Source organism: Eubalaena glacialis, chromosome 5, assembly GCF_028564815.1.
Source record: "Eubalaena glacialis isolate mEubGla1 chromosome 5, mEubGla1.1.hap2.+ XY, whole genome shotgun sequence".
Classification (NCBI taxonomy): Eukaryota; Metazoa; Chordata; class Mammalia; order Artiodactyla; family Balaenidae; genus Eubalaena; species Eubalaena glacialis.
In genome coordinates this window covers 68,655,043-68,673,116 of record NC_083720.1, presented here as the reverse complement: position 1 = coordinate 68,673,116, position 18,074 = coordinate 68,655,043, and the positions used below count along the sequence as shown (strand labels likewise).

The window sequence follows — 18,074 nt, the reverse complement described above, 5'->3', positions numbered from 1 at the left end:
GTTCCTCCAGGAAATCCAGAGGAGTGACCCACAAACTTGGACCATAGCAAGCTTTCAGAGAGGTGGTAACTTTTGAAATGAGCCTCAAAAGATTATTTTACCAGTTAAAGGAGAGCAGAGGTCTTTTCAGAAGAAAAAGAATAGGCACAATGACACAGAGGGGTCCCTGCAACTAAAAGCTGCTTTTCTGAAAAATGATTTTCCCCCCTGATCGTTTGGGGACTGTGGGGTGATAGCAGGTCTCCCTTGGTCTGAGCTTCCATTCTTTGTTAAAATCAGCTGGGATTGGTATTCAGGGGGAGTTGTGGGGGACTGTTATCACACATCGTAGTGAGGCGGGTTTCAGCGTGTCAGCGCAGGTTCTGCTGGTATGTCACTCTAACTTAAATTTAGCTGTCATAGTCCTAGGCGCATCCATTTTGGCTTCTTCCTTGGCTACTTTAAATGAGACTCGTTTATTGTAATCTGTTTTTCATATGGTTGGGATCTATTTTTTATATAGACCATAATATTGGACTTGTAAGATAATGACTTCTAAACTGTGAGAGTGGTTTTCAAATCTCTCTTTTTTTCTAAGAGCAGAACCCATTTTCCAAACTAAATATTGCCTGAATATATTTGTATATTTTCAGTGTATATGTAATATACAAAAGCAGAGCTGCTCTGGTTAACAAGTGGAGAGGTGGGGAGAAGCCCCTAACTGGCCCTCCCTTCAGACCCTACCTTGCCCTCATCATGGTCCACAAGTGGCTTTTCAGGACTCTGGGGCTCCACGGAGCACAGTTTGGAAACCAGATAATATTCCGTCTGTGTGTGAAATTTTTAGGAAATGTGCTTCTCAGAATTTCTATAGATATTTTCCCTCACTTTTCAAGAAAAGATCAGAACCTCCTTGTGGTCATACACAAGATGTTTCTGGCCACATTTGAATTAATGATGCAAAATGCCACTGACACATTAACGGTAGCATTACATTAAAGGCATTTAAAATGTGGAAGATTTGTAGAGCTTTTCCTGAAATCAAGAATGTATTTTTAATATGTTACAAAATAAGTGGAAATGTTATAATATGATGAAGGTTGTACTTTTAAGCCCTGCTGTCTGTCTTATCCCTCCAGTGTTTGTTCAAACAAGTAATTCAGTTTTCAAAATTTAGTTAAAAGCCTTATTCCCTTGGGGGCTATAACTCCTAGCATAATTCCAAAAAAATGTATCCAAATAAGCCAAGAACATCCAAGAAGATAATGCCATGTGTCCCTTGGTGCAATGCTTTGTTACTTTTCTACCCAGCTCATCTGAGCACTAGAATGCCCCCCTTCACCTCCAGGGCACAGTAAAGGAGAGAGGATGTGAAAGATTTGAAAAAGTTCTCTGGATAGGGTTTTCCCTAGTGACAGTCATTTTTAGAGGATTTAGGACTTTTACATCCATCTATAAAATATCATCAACATCTCTGCTACACAGTTGTACAGTTTGGGCGCCAACACTTGCATTCAGATGGTAGACTTTTCAGGATTAAAAAGAAATCATTTCTCTAATGCTATGAGTTGTTTCAGGATGTTCCTGAAACACCTTTTTTTCTTTTACTAAATAAAGGTCAGGAAGGTGACATTTATTACTAGGAAACCCAAGACACTCAGGAACAAGAAGGCTCACATAGTTAAAATGCCAAAGGGATTATGAGAATCACATCAGATACTTGAGGTGTCTTGACCCAGTTTGAGGAGAATTGTAGCATCACTTGGGTTTTGTGGACAGAAAACACCTTTTCGTCTCTGTTCATCACCACTTGAAAGAATTTACAGTTGTCTCATTCTTTCAGACAACACACTTGACCTGTTATACCTTCTTTAGCCTATTTCTTTTGAAAGACAATGTATTTGGACTTGTAATTTAGATTATGAAACCACTTATAGTATTGGTCTATGTTTTTAAATATTAGATTATTTTTTAAATTCAGAATTTATTTGTTATTTGGTCGGGAAAAAATTGCAAATAAATAACAGAATAATTATCAAGTCTTATTCTTCATTAGCAGTGGTTTCTCTGTAATTTCTCACCTTCCTCTTTGATCTGCTACTTTATATTTATTTCTAAGACACAAATTTATTTGCCTTATACTCATAGTATGCTGCTGGATTCCTTTGAAAATTAGTGGTACAGAGGGCTTTGATCTTACTTATTGGGGAATATTTTATAATTAAACCGTTGGTTGAAATATGAAGGTATTCCTTCATGGTAAATAGAGTTTTTGAAAAAATTTTATATTTATTTGCTTCAATAGGGAAATGCAATTGCATAAATTACCTTCTAAGCATTTCTGATGTTTAGGAAAGCAAATTATTTATCTTGAGCATTACAGAAAACAGTGAGATATAATACTTGTCTAGTATTTCCCTGGTGATAAAATTGTTCTTCTTCTCTTATTATGAGGCATAAATTACAAAATATGCTTTTTGAAAAATCAAAACTCACCCCATACTTTTATCTGTTAACGTTTTTTAGATTAATTATGGGTCAGAGAGGATCATTTTTGAGCTTAAGAGTAATCAAAAAGCTACAATTTTGGCAGTATTTAGCACCCCTTTGAATTAGAGAGCTGTGTTGTGTCTTATACGCACAAATTTTAAAATTCACAGTTAATATATATCTTCCACTAGATTGAAGCTTCATGAGAGCAGGGATCGTTTTTATCGAATTCATCTCTGTCTCTCCAAGAACTGCCTGTCTGGCCTGTATTAATCACTGAATAAGTATTTTATGAATAAGTGAATGAGTCAATTAAATAATTAATTCAAAGGCTAAATTTACTTAGTAAGTGCTTGCTTAACGAAAGCCTGCCTTCTGTTACCCACGTAGTTCATGCTTTCTGCACACTGAGGGTGTTGGTTTCAAATGCGTTCTCACTAAGGATTACTTTAGGGATGTGTTAGAAAAGGTAGCTAAGGATTTTAAAGAATGCATTCGTTAGAAATTTAGACTCAGTCATTTTTTAAAAAACCTGTCTTCCTAGTTATTTAACATATGAATGTGGGACGCACTTGGTCGCAGAGATTCAACAACAAATGCCTCAGCACTTGTCAGGCTCTGTTGTGGGCTCTGGGGGCACAGGAGGGGGAAAGGATGGAAAAATCCCTGTCTTCATTTCAGTGCAGGGAGATAGGCAGTAAACTTGAACACTGGAAAATGTCATTGCAGACAGGGCTTAGCACCCTGGGCTCCGCGATAGGCACCGAGATAGGACAGTGAGGTAGTTAGTGATCTTTTTTTTACATTATTTCCTTGGTTCCTCCCCAAAATATGGTTGACATTTCTGGGATTTTTTAAAAGACTGCCTTGATGTGGCATAATACAGATCGACCATTACACTCGGGGTAACTAACAGCAGTCCAGCACCCTTCCCAACATATGGTGGGGAGTGGTGTAGAGGATTCCTAGAGAAATAGAAAACTTAATGAAAAACAGAACTTTTCCTGAACATTTATGACTGCCAGATTCACAGTAATTTCTGTATTCGAACTGAATACTTTTTCAGATAAAACTACCCGTTTCTATTCTTAGTAGCTGCCAATATCACTTTCATTTGTACTAAAAACTGAAACATACTAGATGAAAATTTACATGATGTACTGGTGATTTTGTGGTTTCAAATTCCAGTAGTTTCCTGTTTTACTGTTTGCTTAAGAATATTTGCAGTCTGTCAGCTTATCTACTAAGAAGACCTGCCAGTTTTTGAGCCTTTACTAAGCTTCGAGTCCTCTGCTCCTTAACTTGATTATTTAGTGCCAGGGGCCTCTAACGTGGGGTACACAAAATGAACCATTGGGGTAAGCAAGAAAATGTTATAACTTCTGTTTCTATTTATGTTTTACTCATCTTTTTTTTACAATTTGTTGTTGCATTTTGCAATGTATATAATTTATTAACATTAACAAAGCAAATCAGTTATACAAAAGATATAGACATATCTAGGTCTTAGGTAAGTACTCAACATCTTTTCCTACCTGTACTCAAAAAAAAAAAAAAAAAGGTTAAGATAAACAATCTATTTTCATCCTCAAAACAACTCTAGTACAGCCATATTATTAGCCTTATCTTGCTGATGTAGAAACTCTTAAGTTATTTGCTGAAGGACGCATATCTAGTAGTTGGCAGAGCAGGGATTCAAATCCCAGTTCTGTCTTAATTCCAAATCTCATGTTCCTAATCCGTTATGTTATTCTGCCAGCATGGTTTAAAAGAAAGCAAGAACGTATGTAAAATGTTGGTGACTTGAAAAGTAAAATGTAACCACGTGTGTAGTTGAGTCATCATGAGATCAGCCCTTGGGGTTGGGAGGCGTGGTATTCAGGACCCGTCTGCGTAGGAAATGAGGCAGGCTGTGTGCACTCTGTGTAATGTAATGTACTCTATCCTCCTTAAAAATGAAGGTGGGAATGTGTTTTTCATGATTTTCCCTCAACTCATCTTTAGAGTCTTCTTAGTGAAAGTACTTCATGTTCCCTTAGATCTCTAATCTCACGCTTCTCCTTTCTGGCTGATCGATCCCTTATTATGAACGCTTTGAGGTAGACTGGCCACACTGGGTTTTGCTGTCTTCTCACTCAGATAAGATGGATGTGTTGTTTTTGCAGGCTACACCCAATCGCCTCTCAAATCCTGATTCTTTTCAGCTGGGTGTGTGAATTCTGACCTTATTTGGCAAGCCCTTGGCTCTGTGAGAATTCAAATATGATTTCTGTGGTTCAAAAAGCACCAAGTTAAAACCTCCTTCTTGGCCTTGGTTGCCTGATTTCTCCAGAAGCAGGCTAATGAGCCATGCCAGTGATTTAACGCTGTTAGTCTTAGTGCTCTAGCTCAGCTGCAACTGAAAGGCCAGAAGCATGAGAGTCTCTTCTGTTAATAAATAAAACCCCTTTGTTGTGTGCAAAGAGATGTTGAGAAGAGAAGCACGAGAGTGAACGATGCCCAGTGGAATGCGGACCAGAGAAAAGCCGGTGATCTTTGAGAGCCACCGTTGTAGAATGGTTCTGAGAATCCCATGGCCACCAGGACCTCTGTATTCCAGAGCTACCATACCTTAAAGCTAAAGAGCATGATGACTGCCACAGTCTCCCAACTGGTCTGGCAGCCTCCATTCTTCCCCATCCATCCCCAGTTGGCCACCAGTGAACTCTCTGAGGGTAAATCTGATCCTGTCCCTCCCCTTCTACCATTCTTCCCCAGATGCCCTTTGCCTTTGGAATCCCAAACATAAAAAATAGCCCCTTTGATTTCCACTCCCTGCCGGTTTTTCCAGGCTTATCGTTTTCCTAACTTACTACTCAGAGTTTGAGATGACTGATCCAATTTCATCCTCAGAACAACCCTATGAAATTAGCATTACTTAAATCACCACACACCTCGCTTCATTTGCCGATTCCATATTGACTATACGGCAGCTTCTCAAACACAGTGTGCGTTTGCATACCTCTGTCTTTGCAACATGTGATTTCTTCTGTTTGGGATTTCTTCCCGCATCCCTCCCCACCTCTCCCAAGTGCTTGGCTAATTCTTAATTCTTCGTTTAGGATTTTAGGTCAAATGTTAACTCGTGTTGGATGGCTTTTTGAGCCACCCAAACTAAGAAAATACTTATTTCCTGTTTTTATCTTTTGTACTCACGGAAAATTTTGTGTTTACTTCTAAGATAGTATATAGCATATAGTAATGTGATTATTTAGGGAGAGTACTGTTTTTCTCTGATGGTAATCGTATATTACAGTTGAGAGGCTCTGTCTATAGTTTGGGATTGCAAGGAGAGGAGAGAGAACTGGGACCAGAGGACCTAAGGCCAGGCTAAGAAAGAAGGGTCAGAGCTGTCCCAGGAAGTATCAAGAGCAATCAGTCAGGATGGAGGCCAGTGCAGAGATGCGCTGCTCACCAGTATTATGCATCAAGGGTCTGCAAACTCCAGCACAAGAACCACATTCACCCACTGCCTATTTTTGTAAATAAAGTTTTATTGGAACACAGCTCCAGCCATTTGTTTACAAATTGTCTTTGGCCATTTTCACACTACAGTGACAGCATTGAGTTGTTGCAGCACAGAATGTACGACCCTCAAACCCTAAAATATTTACCATCTGTCTCTTTACAGAAAAAGTTTGTCAACCTTGCTGGAGACAAGCAATTAGGTCCTCAAACCAGCAGCATTGTCACCAATGCACATTTCCAGGCCTCATCTCAGACCTACTCAGTGAGAAATTCTGGGGGTAGGGCCCACTGGTCTGTGTGGAATAAGCCCCTCAGGTAAATCTGAAGACCGCTGCTCTCCATTTCTGCTCCTGTGGCTAATTACTTGGGGCTTGATGACAGACAGGCAGCAGGGTCTAGGAGAAACAGATACCAACGCAAGTCAAGGGGGTATAGTCAGAAAACAAGGAAGGGAGGATCCAAAGAATGGATTCTGAAGTGCAAATTCGAGGAAGGAAGGGACTATGGTTGTGTCCCACCATCTTGCCCAGAACTACCTGCTCGGTGTGTGTGTGAGGGAATGAATGCAGGCACACGTGTGTGTGTGGAAGGGAACCAGTCCCAAAATGTGAGTCTGGGGCCTGCAGGTGGAAACAGGAAACAGGTACCCCTGGCAGGAATGCCTCAGGACTGAGGCTGAAACCCATTCACGGAAACAGAGTATTACCAAAAACTGAACAACAGAGACAAATGTTTAAAAACCTGATGATTTACATAAAATTCTAACTTTCATTTAATCTCAGTTTTACTTCCCATTCGCTGCCTTGGGGTGTGTATTGATTCTTGGTGTCTTGTTTCTACCATCCTAGCTCAGTTGTACCCCAGTTTGACCTTACATAATTTATTCAACCTCCCCGAAGCTATGAACTGAATGAATCAGTGTAAAGCACGTAGCAGTATCTGGTATTTCTGTGCTAAGGAAATGTTTCTTCATCTGCCTAGTCACAATCTTGTTTTATGTTGTAACAAAGGTTCCCAAATGTTACTACTATTTATTCATATTTACTCCAGTGATAAAACTTTATTTACCAGTATTATTCCTTTCATTTGTCTTCAAAGAAACTTCTGCCCGATAGTCCATGTTATCGTCTGAAGCCCAAGTTGATATGAGTTTGATAACTATGCTTTTTCTCATTTAGGAACATATCATAAACTTTTAAAAAATACGAAATAATCTAAGCCCTGGCACAATATTTGCTTATATGGAAATAGGTCATTTTAAGGTTCTGTTATTTCCTAATACATGTAATATAAATGTATTGGGGAAAAAACACAATTTCCAAATCTGTCATAATACATTTTACCATAGTTTTTAAATACTCTACATGACGTTTGTATCTTCACTAGGGTAGAAATTTTATACTTATATCCCTTTTTAAAAGCATTACATTATGAACATCTAAAAGAGAAAATAAGATTATTGATGACTTTTCTAGGTAAATAAATATTATTTCATGATTTTTCAGTGATAACTAAATCTATATTATATCAAAGAGGCGTCAACTGAAACCTTTATAACACAGTGACATTTTGAAAGTAAAATTAGTCTTTGGAGGTTTTTTTTTTTAATTCCATAAATGCCATGGGAATTTTATCACGTTTCAACACTTGCTGAATATGTAATTCCCATAGTGACCATTAGTGGCCATCTGTGTAAGGTAATACATGTTTGGGATGAAATTGATTATGGCCTAAACACTCTTGTGTTATGATCAGGAAAAGCACGCAAAGTTCAAATCTTTTTTCCTAATGATCATTGTGTAGCTAAAGATATTCATTTCCAGAGGCTGAACAGCCTATCACTCAAGATCTAATCTCACAGTAAATGACACCAGGGCCAAAGGAAAGGAGCCTGCAGAGCCTTCCACTAAAATTAGTAAGTGCTGTACCTGAGGATCTCTTAGGATAAAGGGAAAATTAACAGGCTTTCAAATGTAGTTTTTCTTTCGTAGGCATCAAAGTAGACCCACTGCAATTTTGCTAAATATTCAGAAATGTTTCATTAGAAATTCCTGTTATCATAGCCACCAACACTCTCCAAGTTAACCTACTTGTAACATTTCTCAGCATATTCATTGCTGGCCCTACCTTTTTGGTACTTTATATTATCTTTGCCTGGTTTGGAAAATGTTTCCTTTTTACCTGTGCAAAACCAGCTGCTTTCGTTCTTTCAAATATGCTTCCAGTGCGATCTCCCCCGTGCAGTCATTTTATTTTTATTAGGCTTGTGCAGAGTAGTGTATACCCACGTACTTCCTGAGCTCATATATCCCCTTAAAGTAGAACTAGAAAATAGGCAAATAAACTTGTTTATATATTTCTAATTAATGTATTCACATCTTGGCTCTCACATTATCTAGTTACCCCAGGGTTTTGTGAAACATACTACAAAAAAAAATACTTTTTTGGTTTAAATTTTTTGAGAGCTTATATTACTGAACTATCTTCATGATCTTTTCAAATCTTATCATGCTTTCTGTGGAATATCTAACATTTGAACACAACTATATCCTGATCTTCCCTGGCATGTGGGCCAGAATGATTTAGCTACTGATTTCCTAAAAGTAGCTGAAAGAACTGATGGAATCATTGTCTCAATGTTGAAATACAGCAGTTGTGATGCTGGCATAGTTGATGCTGAACTGGTCTTCCTTTTCATTCTTGAACTTCTTGATGATGATTATTCATCAGGTTTTGATAGATTTCAAATCTGCTTCCCATTAAATATAATAAAATAATGCTATCTTTTTAAAGAAGGAAATTTGCCTTCCTGTCTTATATATTATATACTAGGAAGTCATGCATCAAGTGAATCTAATAGCTGCATAAGTTATTTGGAATATATTGAAGAGAAAATAGTCTAGATTGCAACAATACTTTAGAACATTTGGATTGGGGTTTTTTTGTTTTTGTTTTTTCTTTGTTTGTTTTGTCATTCACTCGCTCTGCAAATGTACCAAATGCTGACTATCAGTGTTCTGGAGATACAGTATAAAGGTGAACAGAACCTGGTCCCTACTTTTCCTTTTTCAACTTAAAAATGCACTTCTTATGGGTAGCCAGGGACCAAAGACTCCCCAGAGCTCTTCTTCAGCATCTCCTCGGAATCTGATGTGGTATGTCTGGGCTCACAGGGTCTTCTTTGAGTCAGCACTTAGTGCTCAGGCCAGCATTCTTATGAGGAATATGCCCAAGTTAAGGGCCCTTCACTCCCCCATGCCAAATAGGGACATCAGCCTACAACCAGAGCAGGAGCTGCATTTGTTCCTCTACCTGATATTACTTAAGTAAAAAAGAACTTAAAGAAGTCAACACTAGCCCCTCACAGACTGATGCCTACTTAATTTACTTCAGCCAGCATTTATGGGGCAGAGACTGGGAGTTGACCACTGTCTTGGGCACCATCGTAGACACAAAGGGACAAGAACGCGATGGGCAATACAGAGGATCTTGGTTCAAGCCCTGCCCTTCCGTAATCTATCAAGTTATGTCACTGTGACAAATCATTGCCCCCCTCTGGGCTCCTGTCTCCTCATTTGTGAAGAAACAAGGAGCTGGGAGGCATGATCCCTAATTTTGAACAAAACTACCAGAGTCATACGTTTAAACAGGTAATCTTAATATGATAAATTAAGTATGTAAAGATGAGCAAAGTTCTATCAGAGCACAGCAGAGGGGAAAACTTGTTTTAAGAAGTAAAGGAAAACTTCTTTTGGACTACCAGGATGAGCCACGTTTCACCAGGCAGGGCCATGGTGGATGTGTGTGTGTCTGTACACATACCTACGCCCGTAAACACATGCATGCATGTATATACTAACACTGATGCATAGGCTCGCCCATCTATATTTAAGCCCTGTGGCAGAGACTGCAGGCCGGCTAATTTAACACCTATTCCTACTGCCCTTCTGCCTTGCCCCTCCACTGAGGCTGGAAAAGCTAAGTACTAACAGTTCAGGATGGCCATGTAGCACCATCGGGCCAGTTGCTGTATTTGGAAATACGCTGAGGACTTTTAGAAACCCTTTTGCTTTTCAAATAAGAGGTGGATACAGTTGGTTTTACCACCTTTTTCTTGTCTTCAGTGTGGCTGTTATAATTATAGCTGCGACAGCCACCTTGAGACATTGAGAGACATCTGGAGAATGCGTGGAAATATGGTCAAGCCAATGATCTTATACCCACAGCTACCCACTTCAGTACTAAAGATGTTAGAAATAGGAGTCTTTATTTAAGCCACTTTCAGTCAGATTTTTTTCTATTATTTATAGCCAAAAACATTCCTAAGCAATATACTCATCAACTACACACACTCACTCTTATGTGTTTGTATATATATTTAACTTTATTTTCCATGCCTACCAAGACGTGGGGCTATTTTTAGACTTGAATTGTGATGAAAAGTAAATAGGACTTAATGTTAAAGGAAAAAATAGAAAGTGGAATGCTTTCTTTGTTATTATCAACCCAGACACTATCCTTTGCAGTAATTTCCCTGATATCTAGTCTGTCCTTGTCTGATACTGTAAATAAAAAAATGAAGGCAAGGAGGGAGAACATAGTTGAGAAGAAAGATAAATGCTGAAGTAGTTCATTCTGGAGGTTAGGTTATGGGGAAAATGGGTAAGACTGAGAATCAGTTGGTTGTGGCTTGCAGAACACCGTTGGGAAGGGTACCCAACTAGTGACAATGCCTGGTCACATGATGGAAAGAAAGATTTAAATCTTGGTCCATCATTGCCCATTCCTATGTATTTAGGACCAAGAACACCATTATCTGTTTCCATTTGGCAGGCCAGGTTTCCCTAACAGCCAGGAGATTGTTCTCACTTTTCCCTCCATTTAGGACGATGAGAGAAGAAACCATTCTTCTTCTTTGTCAGAGATGAGAACAGCTTTCCACAGAGTGTTTTGGTTGTGTTCAGTCTTGTATGAAAGATACCATCTAAGGAGCGAGAGATCTTTACTGGACTCTGACCTTCCACTATGCAAACATGGAACCATGTGAAAAACACTCAGCCTGTTCTTTCTTTCAGAGACTAATGCTATCACTTTGTTTATTGCTCCTTTCTTCATCCTTTCTCATTGTATTTTGTGTCTACATTTCCTGACGCTGCATCAAATTACAATTTAATAGTGTCAGCCTGTAACCTTACTCTTTTTCAAACAGGTCAGTTAGATTACTTCTTCACTGTGGTGATCTTCCATAGTTTTTGTTTTTATTTTTTCTTAATAGCTGCCTGCTCCTTTTTAACTGTTTTTGATTCCCCCCTTCTACATTTGTGTGTGTGTTTTTAGAATCAGTTCCTTACCTTAGGGAGGAGTAAGGTAAGACAGGTAGCTTCAGGGAGCCTAAGTCTCCTGCCAAAAGTACTGGATGAAAGTTAGGGATCCTTGACAGAGAAAACTCAATGGGGTATTTGGAATTTACAACAAATTCATGAATTATCATTTAGTCTCTGATTTTAAAACATATATACACTTCAATTTTTCATTCTTAAAGAATCTGAACTGTTGTTTTTTTTTTAATCTTAAAAATGTTGCCACTCTCTTTCTCCAGAATCTTCAGCTACTTGGAGCCACAGCCATCGAGGATAAATTACAAGATCAAGTGCCTGAAACCATAGAAACTCTAATGAAAGCAGACATCAAAATCTGGATCCTTACAGGAGACAAGCAGGAAACTGCCATTAACATTGGTAATTCACCTAGTTTAAACTTTAAGTCATGGTGCTTTTTAACATGTTTTGATATATTTTAGAAGATAGATTTGAGATATTTCAAGATTTGAAAGATTTGGTATTTTGAGATTTCCATATGTGTTAATATCATTGGGCTTGTCTATTTACTTATGGCCGCAGTGCCCCTTTAAATGTGCAATGATTGTATATACAGCCAAACTTCAGCTCTTGCAACTATGTAACGCCCTCTCTCACCTTTGTATCCCTGCCTAGCCCCACCTCCCATCCATAATTGACACATGTAGGTAACCATTCTGCAGTTGTCTGCCGAAGTCTGGAGGTGGGGATTATGGCAGGCTTGTATACCGACACTTGTTTCTGTGACCAAAGGTTATTTCTGAGATAGGAAGTAAGGTTCTTGCCAGTTTTCATTCATCCTACAGTTAATTCCAATTTTGCAGAAGGAGGTTGTATTAGGCAGCTCAGGCTGCCATAACAGAATACCACAGGTTAGAGGACTTAAGCAACAGAAGGTTATCTTCTCACAGTCCTGGAGCCTGGAAGTCCAAATCAATTTGTCAGCAGGTCGGTTTCTCCTGAGACCTCTCCTCCTGGCTTGCAGATGGCCGCCTTCTCTCTGTGTCCTCGCCTGGCCTTTCCTCTGGATTCTCACAGAGCGTCTGGTGTTTCTTCCTCTTCTTATAAGGACACTAGTCCTGTTGGGTTAGGGATCACCCGTATGACCTTAGTTAACTGTAGGTAGCTCCTTAAAGACCCTATCTCCAAATGCATTCACAGTGCACAGTTAGGGCTTCAACATATGAATGGGGAGGTGGGGACACAATTCACTCTGTAACAGAGGAGAAAGCTGATATTCGCTGTTAGAGGCCTATAGTACCAATAATATGCAAGAAAAATATTGCTTTTTTCCCCAAATTCAGTAATAGTTTGTTGCCTGAACACTGTGAACCCTGACAGTAACCTCTGGATGATACTGATGATATGAATCACGTGCAAAACTCTCCCAAAACTAAAGAAAGCATTTCAGCGGTATTCACAAGATGAAACCACATTTTTAGAAAGTCATCAAGTATCATGTATCTAAAAACATATAACTAATACTCCTTTTAGAAGTGTGAGTAATGACAGTATTCTGTGATAAATACTGTATTTATAAATATAGTATTTATATTAAATAGTATAAATACTATAAATTTATAGTAAATTGATGTTGTTAATAGAGGAAAATTAATTTTTAAAAGAAAACTAACCAGTAGAAGTTTAAACCTACAGGCCAAACAAGTTGTTAATTTTGATTATAAAAATTATCACTGGTGTTAGAGACAAAATGGAAAGAAGATGTATGAGAATACAGAATTCTTTAGAATCAGGAGACCTGGAACACACCGATATGATAAAGCAACATGACTACAGATAGAGGAAAAATGCATGGTGGTAAAGAGTAATATGTGGGCAAAATAAGCAGTCCTCAAGATGGTTCCAGATATGTAGCCATTATGAAAGTTCCTCTGGAAAGGAGAGGATGGTGGTGGTTTCTGGCAACATTTAACTTTTAGAATCTTAGGCCATAATTGTTCCTAGAAAAGGGAAGGTAACATTCATTCATTCAGCAAATGATGATGGTGCCTATGGTGCCAGGCATCAGTTAAGAACAGGGAACAAAACGTATCAGAGTCTCTGCCCTCAGAGCTCAAATCCTAGTCAGGGAAACAGACAATAAAGTAAATGAGAAAGACACATAGTATATTCGATGGCAATAATTGCTCTAAAGAAAAATAAAACAAGGAAGGGAGAATAGGGCATTGCACAGAGGGATTCAGTTTTAAATCAGGAAGTCAAGAAGAACTATTGAGAAGGCGACATCTCAGGAACGACCTAAGAGAGGAAAAGATGTCCCTTGGATGATTCGAGAGAGCTGTCTTCTGTTCTAGAGAAAGAACAGAAATGCAAAGTGTGAGAGGAGGAGAAGAGGTCAGCAATGTAGCAGAGCCCAGGTTGGATGGGCCTCCCAGACCGTTGTGCAGACTTGGCTTTTACACTGAGTGAGATGGGAAACCATTGGATGGTACTGAACTGAGCAGAGGAAACACTTGATCTGACTTTCCTGTTAAAAAAAAAAAAAAAAAAAACTGTATATATATATATATATATATATATACATATCCATCTGGCTGCTAGACAGAGTAGACTCAAAGGAAAGCAAGTGTTGAAGCAGGAAGGCCAGAGGCTATTGAATTAATCCAGATGAGATATGGTGGTGGCTTGGACCCAGGTGATAACAGTAGAGGTGGTGAGAAATTGTTGCGTTCTGGATGGATTTTGGAGGTAGAACCAACAGGATTGATTGATAGATTAGATGTAGGGTATGGAAGAAAGAAAGGAATCAGGGGTAACTTCAAGGTCTTTTAGCCTTAGCAACTGAAGGATGGAGTTGCCATTAATCAAATGAGGAAGACTAAAGGAGAAACGGGTTTTCTGGGGGAAGGTTAAGAGCCTGGTTTTTGGATATGTTCAGTTTGAGATGCCTATTTTACACCTAAATGTCTGCTATTAAGTAGGCACTGGCATGTGAGAGTCTAGAGTTCAGGAAAGAGGTCTGAATGGGATTTATGAGTTCTAGAATGGTCAACATTTAGATGGTATTTAAAACCTTGGGAAGGAATGAGATCACAAAGGGAGTGAGTGTAGATGGTATTGTGTTAAATGTGAGATCCGCCAACAAGGTTGCCTGTTTTTCTCCAGCCACGTTCAGCTGTAGGCAGACAGGTGCAGAGTGGGCCGAGTTGGTTTAATCAGCAGGTAATTTTGCCCTGCGGCAAGTATAGCAAAGCAAGAGAGGGCAGGAGAGTAGAGGATGTGATGCAATCCAAGGGCAGGAAGATTGTGATGGGATCAATGGTCCAAGAGAGAGCCAGACAACCCTCCTGAACCCTTCTCCCAAAACAACCACTGGCCCATCTTCTGCTCTTTGTGTTGGTCATCATGAAGGATATTCCATACACATTTATCAGTTTTCAGGACGTTGAGAATCCTTACTATAATCTCTTTCCATATTTGTTTACCAAGACAGCCTTAACACTCCAGGTAATGTCCTTGTATCTTATCCCTCTTAACAGCAAGCAAGAGCATTTCTTTTTTAAACTTCCTGCAAACCTAGAAAACAGCTGACTGCCATCACTTCTATTAAAATAGATAAAATTTTAATTTTATCAAATAAAATAGATAAAAAATAAAATTTAGACTTTTGTAGTATTATCATTTTAACGTCTTCACCTCTTCTCTCTAGAGAAATTAATTATATCAATCAATTTACTCTGTTTGGACATAGGACACTCCTGCAAACTTTTGAGGAAGAACATGGGAATGATTGTTATAAATGAAGGCTCTCTTGATGTAAGTAAGATTATCTTTTTTAAAAAAAAAACCTTTAATAATTTAATTGTCTTATAGCATTTTATTTTATATTCAGCTAGCTGTGGAAATATTTTATTTTCCTGAGGTTAAAAGATACCTTACTACTATTGTTCTGCTAGAACAAACGTACACTGTTTTGAACCATTGATGTAAATAGATGCTAGCTTTGTGTCTATGACAGCTAAAAGAAATTGCTAAATGATTTGCTTAATGTCGTGAGACAAGAAACCTGCTTTACAAAAGCATTATGTCAGGAGGTTGCTGAGTGACAGCAACTTATTTGTATCTGCCTGGGTATTTTGTATATTAAGCATTTAATGTCTGCTTTAGCTTCCAGTGTTGATATTTTGCTTCTTTTAAAAAAATGTGAAAGCTATTGAACAACACCAAATAACCAATAGTCAAGTTGTTTTTTGTTTTTTATCATTTATTTTTTTGGCTGCGTTGGGTCTTCGTTGCTGCACGAGGGCTTTCTCTAGTTGCGGCGAGCGGGGGCTACTCTTCATTGCGGTGCGCGGGCTTCTCATTGTGGTGGCTTCTCTTGTTGCAGAGCACGGGCTTTAGGCACACGGGTTTCAGTAGTTGTGGCGCTCAGGCTCAGTAGTTGTGACTCGCGGGCTCTAGAGTGCAGGCTCAGTAGTTGTGACGCACAGGCTTAGTTGCTCCGTGGCATGTGGGATCTTCCCTGACCACGGCTGGAACCCATGTCCCCTGCATTGGCAGACGGATTCTTAACCACTGCGCCACCAGGGAAGCCCCTCAAGTTTTTTTTTTTTAATGTCCTAACTTCTGGGCTGAAATATGAATCCCTAGGATGTCTTTTTTCATGGCTGTGATCACATGAAGTTATATTTGGAAAAGAGGGAAAGATTTTTTAGAATATAGTGTAAAATAAAAGTTAACAAAAAAAAAAGAAAGTAGATCAAATGACCCGTAAATATTTTAAAGGAAAGGTGAGTATTTGCAATTTAAGGTGGAAGACAGGAGAGGTGATTATACAACTGCTTGAAATAGTCATTGAGACGCAAAGAGCAGAGCAGAGCAAACCTGATAATTAGGGATGTTGGAGAAGCCGAGACCAGCTCTGTAGAAGGGATGATGAAGAGGCAGATGTTTTGAAGTTGGATATAAAACAAATTACATGTAAGAAGTATTTAGCTTCTGATTTTTAAACTGGAATGATGATCTCTTTATTATTTGTCCTTAAAACAGTCCTTGTGATACTCTTCCCTTTCTTGTGAAATCTTTAAGCACCTTGTAGCCTGAAGAATAATATATGATTTTTGCAATTATGAGAGTTGTTTATGCCTTTAATTATTGGGGAAGTGCTTTTTGTGAACGAAGCTTTAATCCTAAACACACACACACACACACACACACACACACACACACACGCAAAAAAAAAGCCAGCCCTCCAGAAGCTTATAAATAATAAGGGACGTAAAGTGCATACAAGTAACAGATATGTAAATAAGGTAGATAGCTTGCTGTGAAAATATCACGATGTTTAAGGAACTATTTACAAAGTAAGTGGCATTTAGTTACATAGAAGTGAGTACCTGAGTAAGGGGAACAAAAGCAGAAAAAGCAGAAAGTTACTGCAAGTAAGTTCAAGGCATATTTGGGGCATGAAAGAGGAACATTAAACTTGAGCACAAGGTTATAATTTTTTAAGTATGTTTTGTTTGAATAAATGTAGGCACAGAATGTAAAATTTAAAAGTTACAAAAAGGGAAAGTATAGGTGGCAAAAAATGAATCTCCCACCTTTACACCCAGCCTACTCGTTTACCTCCCTAGGGACGGTCAGCAGTTCCAGTCTTGTGTGTTTGTCCAGACTGACTTACCTAAGGGATATATGTGCATGTCTGTGGACGCATCCTTTGTTGTTAAACACAAATTGCAGCATGCTGTCCACACTGCTTGATACTGCACTTTGCTTTTCTCACTTAATATATCTGAACAATTGTTTTATAATGGTCTGTGTGAAGCTACCTAATTCATTTTAATGGTGGCACAGTATTTATAAGGCAGCCATTAAGAAATGACAGAGGGGGGTTAAAACTGGAGAGCTAGTCTCGAGTCAGCTGTGGAAAGCTGGGCCAGGTTTGAGAATTTGCCTTCATAGGCGAGGGAAGCAATTACATCAGCCTCTTAAAAGAGGTGTGATGTGTAGAAGCAGTTCTACATAGGCAAGTTGGAAGGGTGGGAGGCATGGGGTGCAGGTAAGGGACCAGGATAAGAGTGAGGGAGGAGGAAATGGGGACACCAATACCAGCAATGTGGTGTGAAATTCAGGGAAACTTATCCCATGGGGTCCCTGAGAAGGAGCCATCGAAGGTGGTTCCAGAACTGGGTTGCAGTTGTTCACAACATTACAAGACCCTCAGTGTAAACATCCCCATAATCCCTGTAGACCATTAGGCCTTTGTCAGCATCATGGGTTACACGTGGTACCCAGGTTTTCTGACACTTGAAGGAAGTCAGAAGTGGGACCTGTGAGGTCAAAGCAAAAGCATGACCATGCTTGATTTGACATCCTTTTGGTCTAGATTTATGCTTTCACTTTATGTAGAGTGTGCTAGCATTGCTTCTTTTGTTTTCATCTATTTCATCATTTTTCTCCAACTCTTAGACAAACACAGTCTTGAAGTGTTTTAAGTATCAAGTGATGTAAATAGCAATCTCAAGAAAAAAAGAGAAAACTGAAATACCAAAAATATTCAGTGTACTGAATCATGTATTGTTAAGACAGTGGCATTTATTTCCATTTTGAAGTTTCCAAGATGGCAACTCAAAAGTAATAAACACCTCAGTGGGACTTCCCTGGTGGTCCAGTGACTAAGAATCCGCCTTCCAATGCAGGAGATGCGGGTTCAATCCCTGGTCAGGGAACTAAGATCCCACGTGCCATGGGGCAACTAAGCCCACGCGCCACAACTAC

At 39.0% G+C, this 18,074-nt stretch overlaps 1 protein-coding gene across 1 annotated transcript in view; it reads left to right on the top strand.

Annotated features, from left to right (window-relative positions):
• ATP8A1 (ATPase phospholipid transporting 8A1) overlaps nucleotides 1-18,074 on the top strand; it is a 230,217-nt gene that overhangs the window by 122,630 nt on the left and 89,513 nt on the right. Inside the window, exons 22-23 of the mRNA XM_061191344.1 lie at nucleotides 11,576-11,714; nucleotides 15,046-15,110. Coding sequence (XP_061047327.1) covers nucleotides 11,576-11,714; nucleotides 15,046-15,110 — 204 coding nt within the window. The remainder of the gene's footprint in view (nucleotides 1-11,575; nucleotides 11,715-15,045; nucleotides 15,111-18,074) is intronic.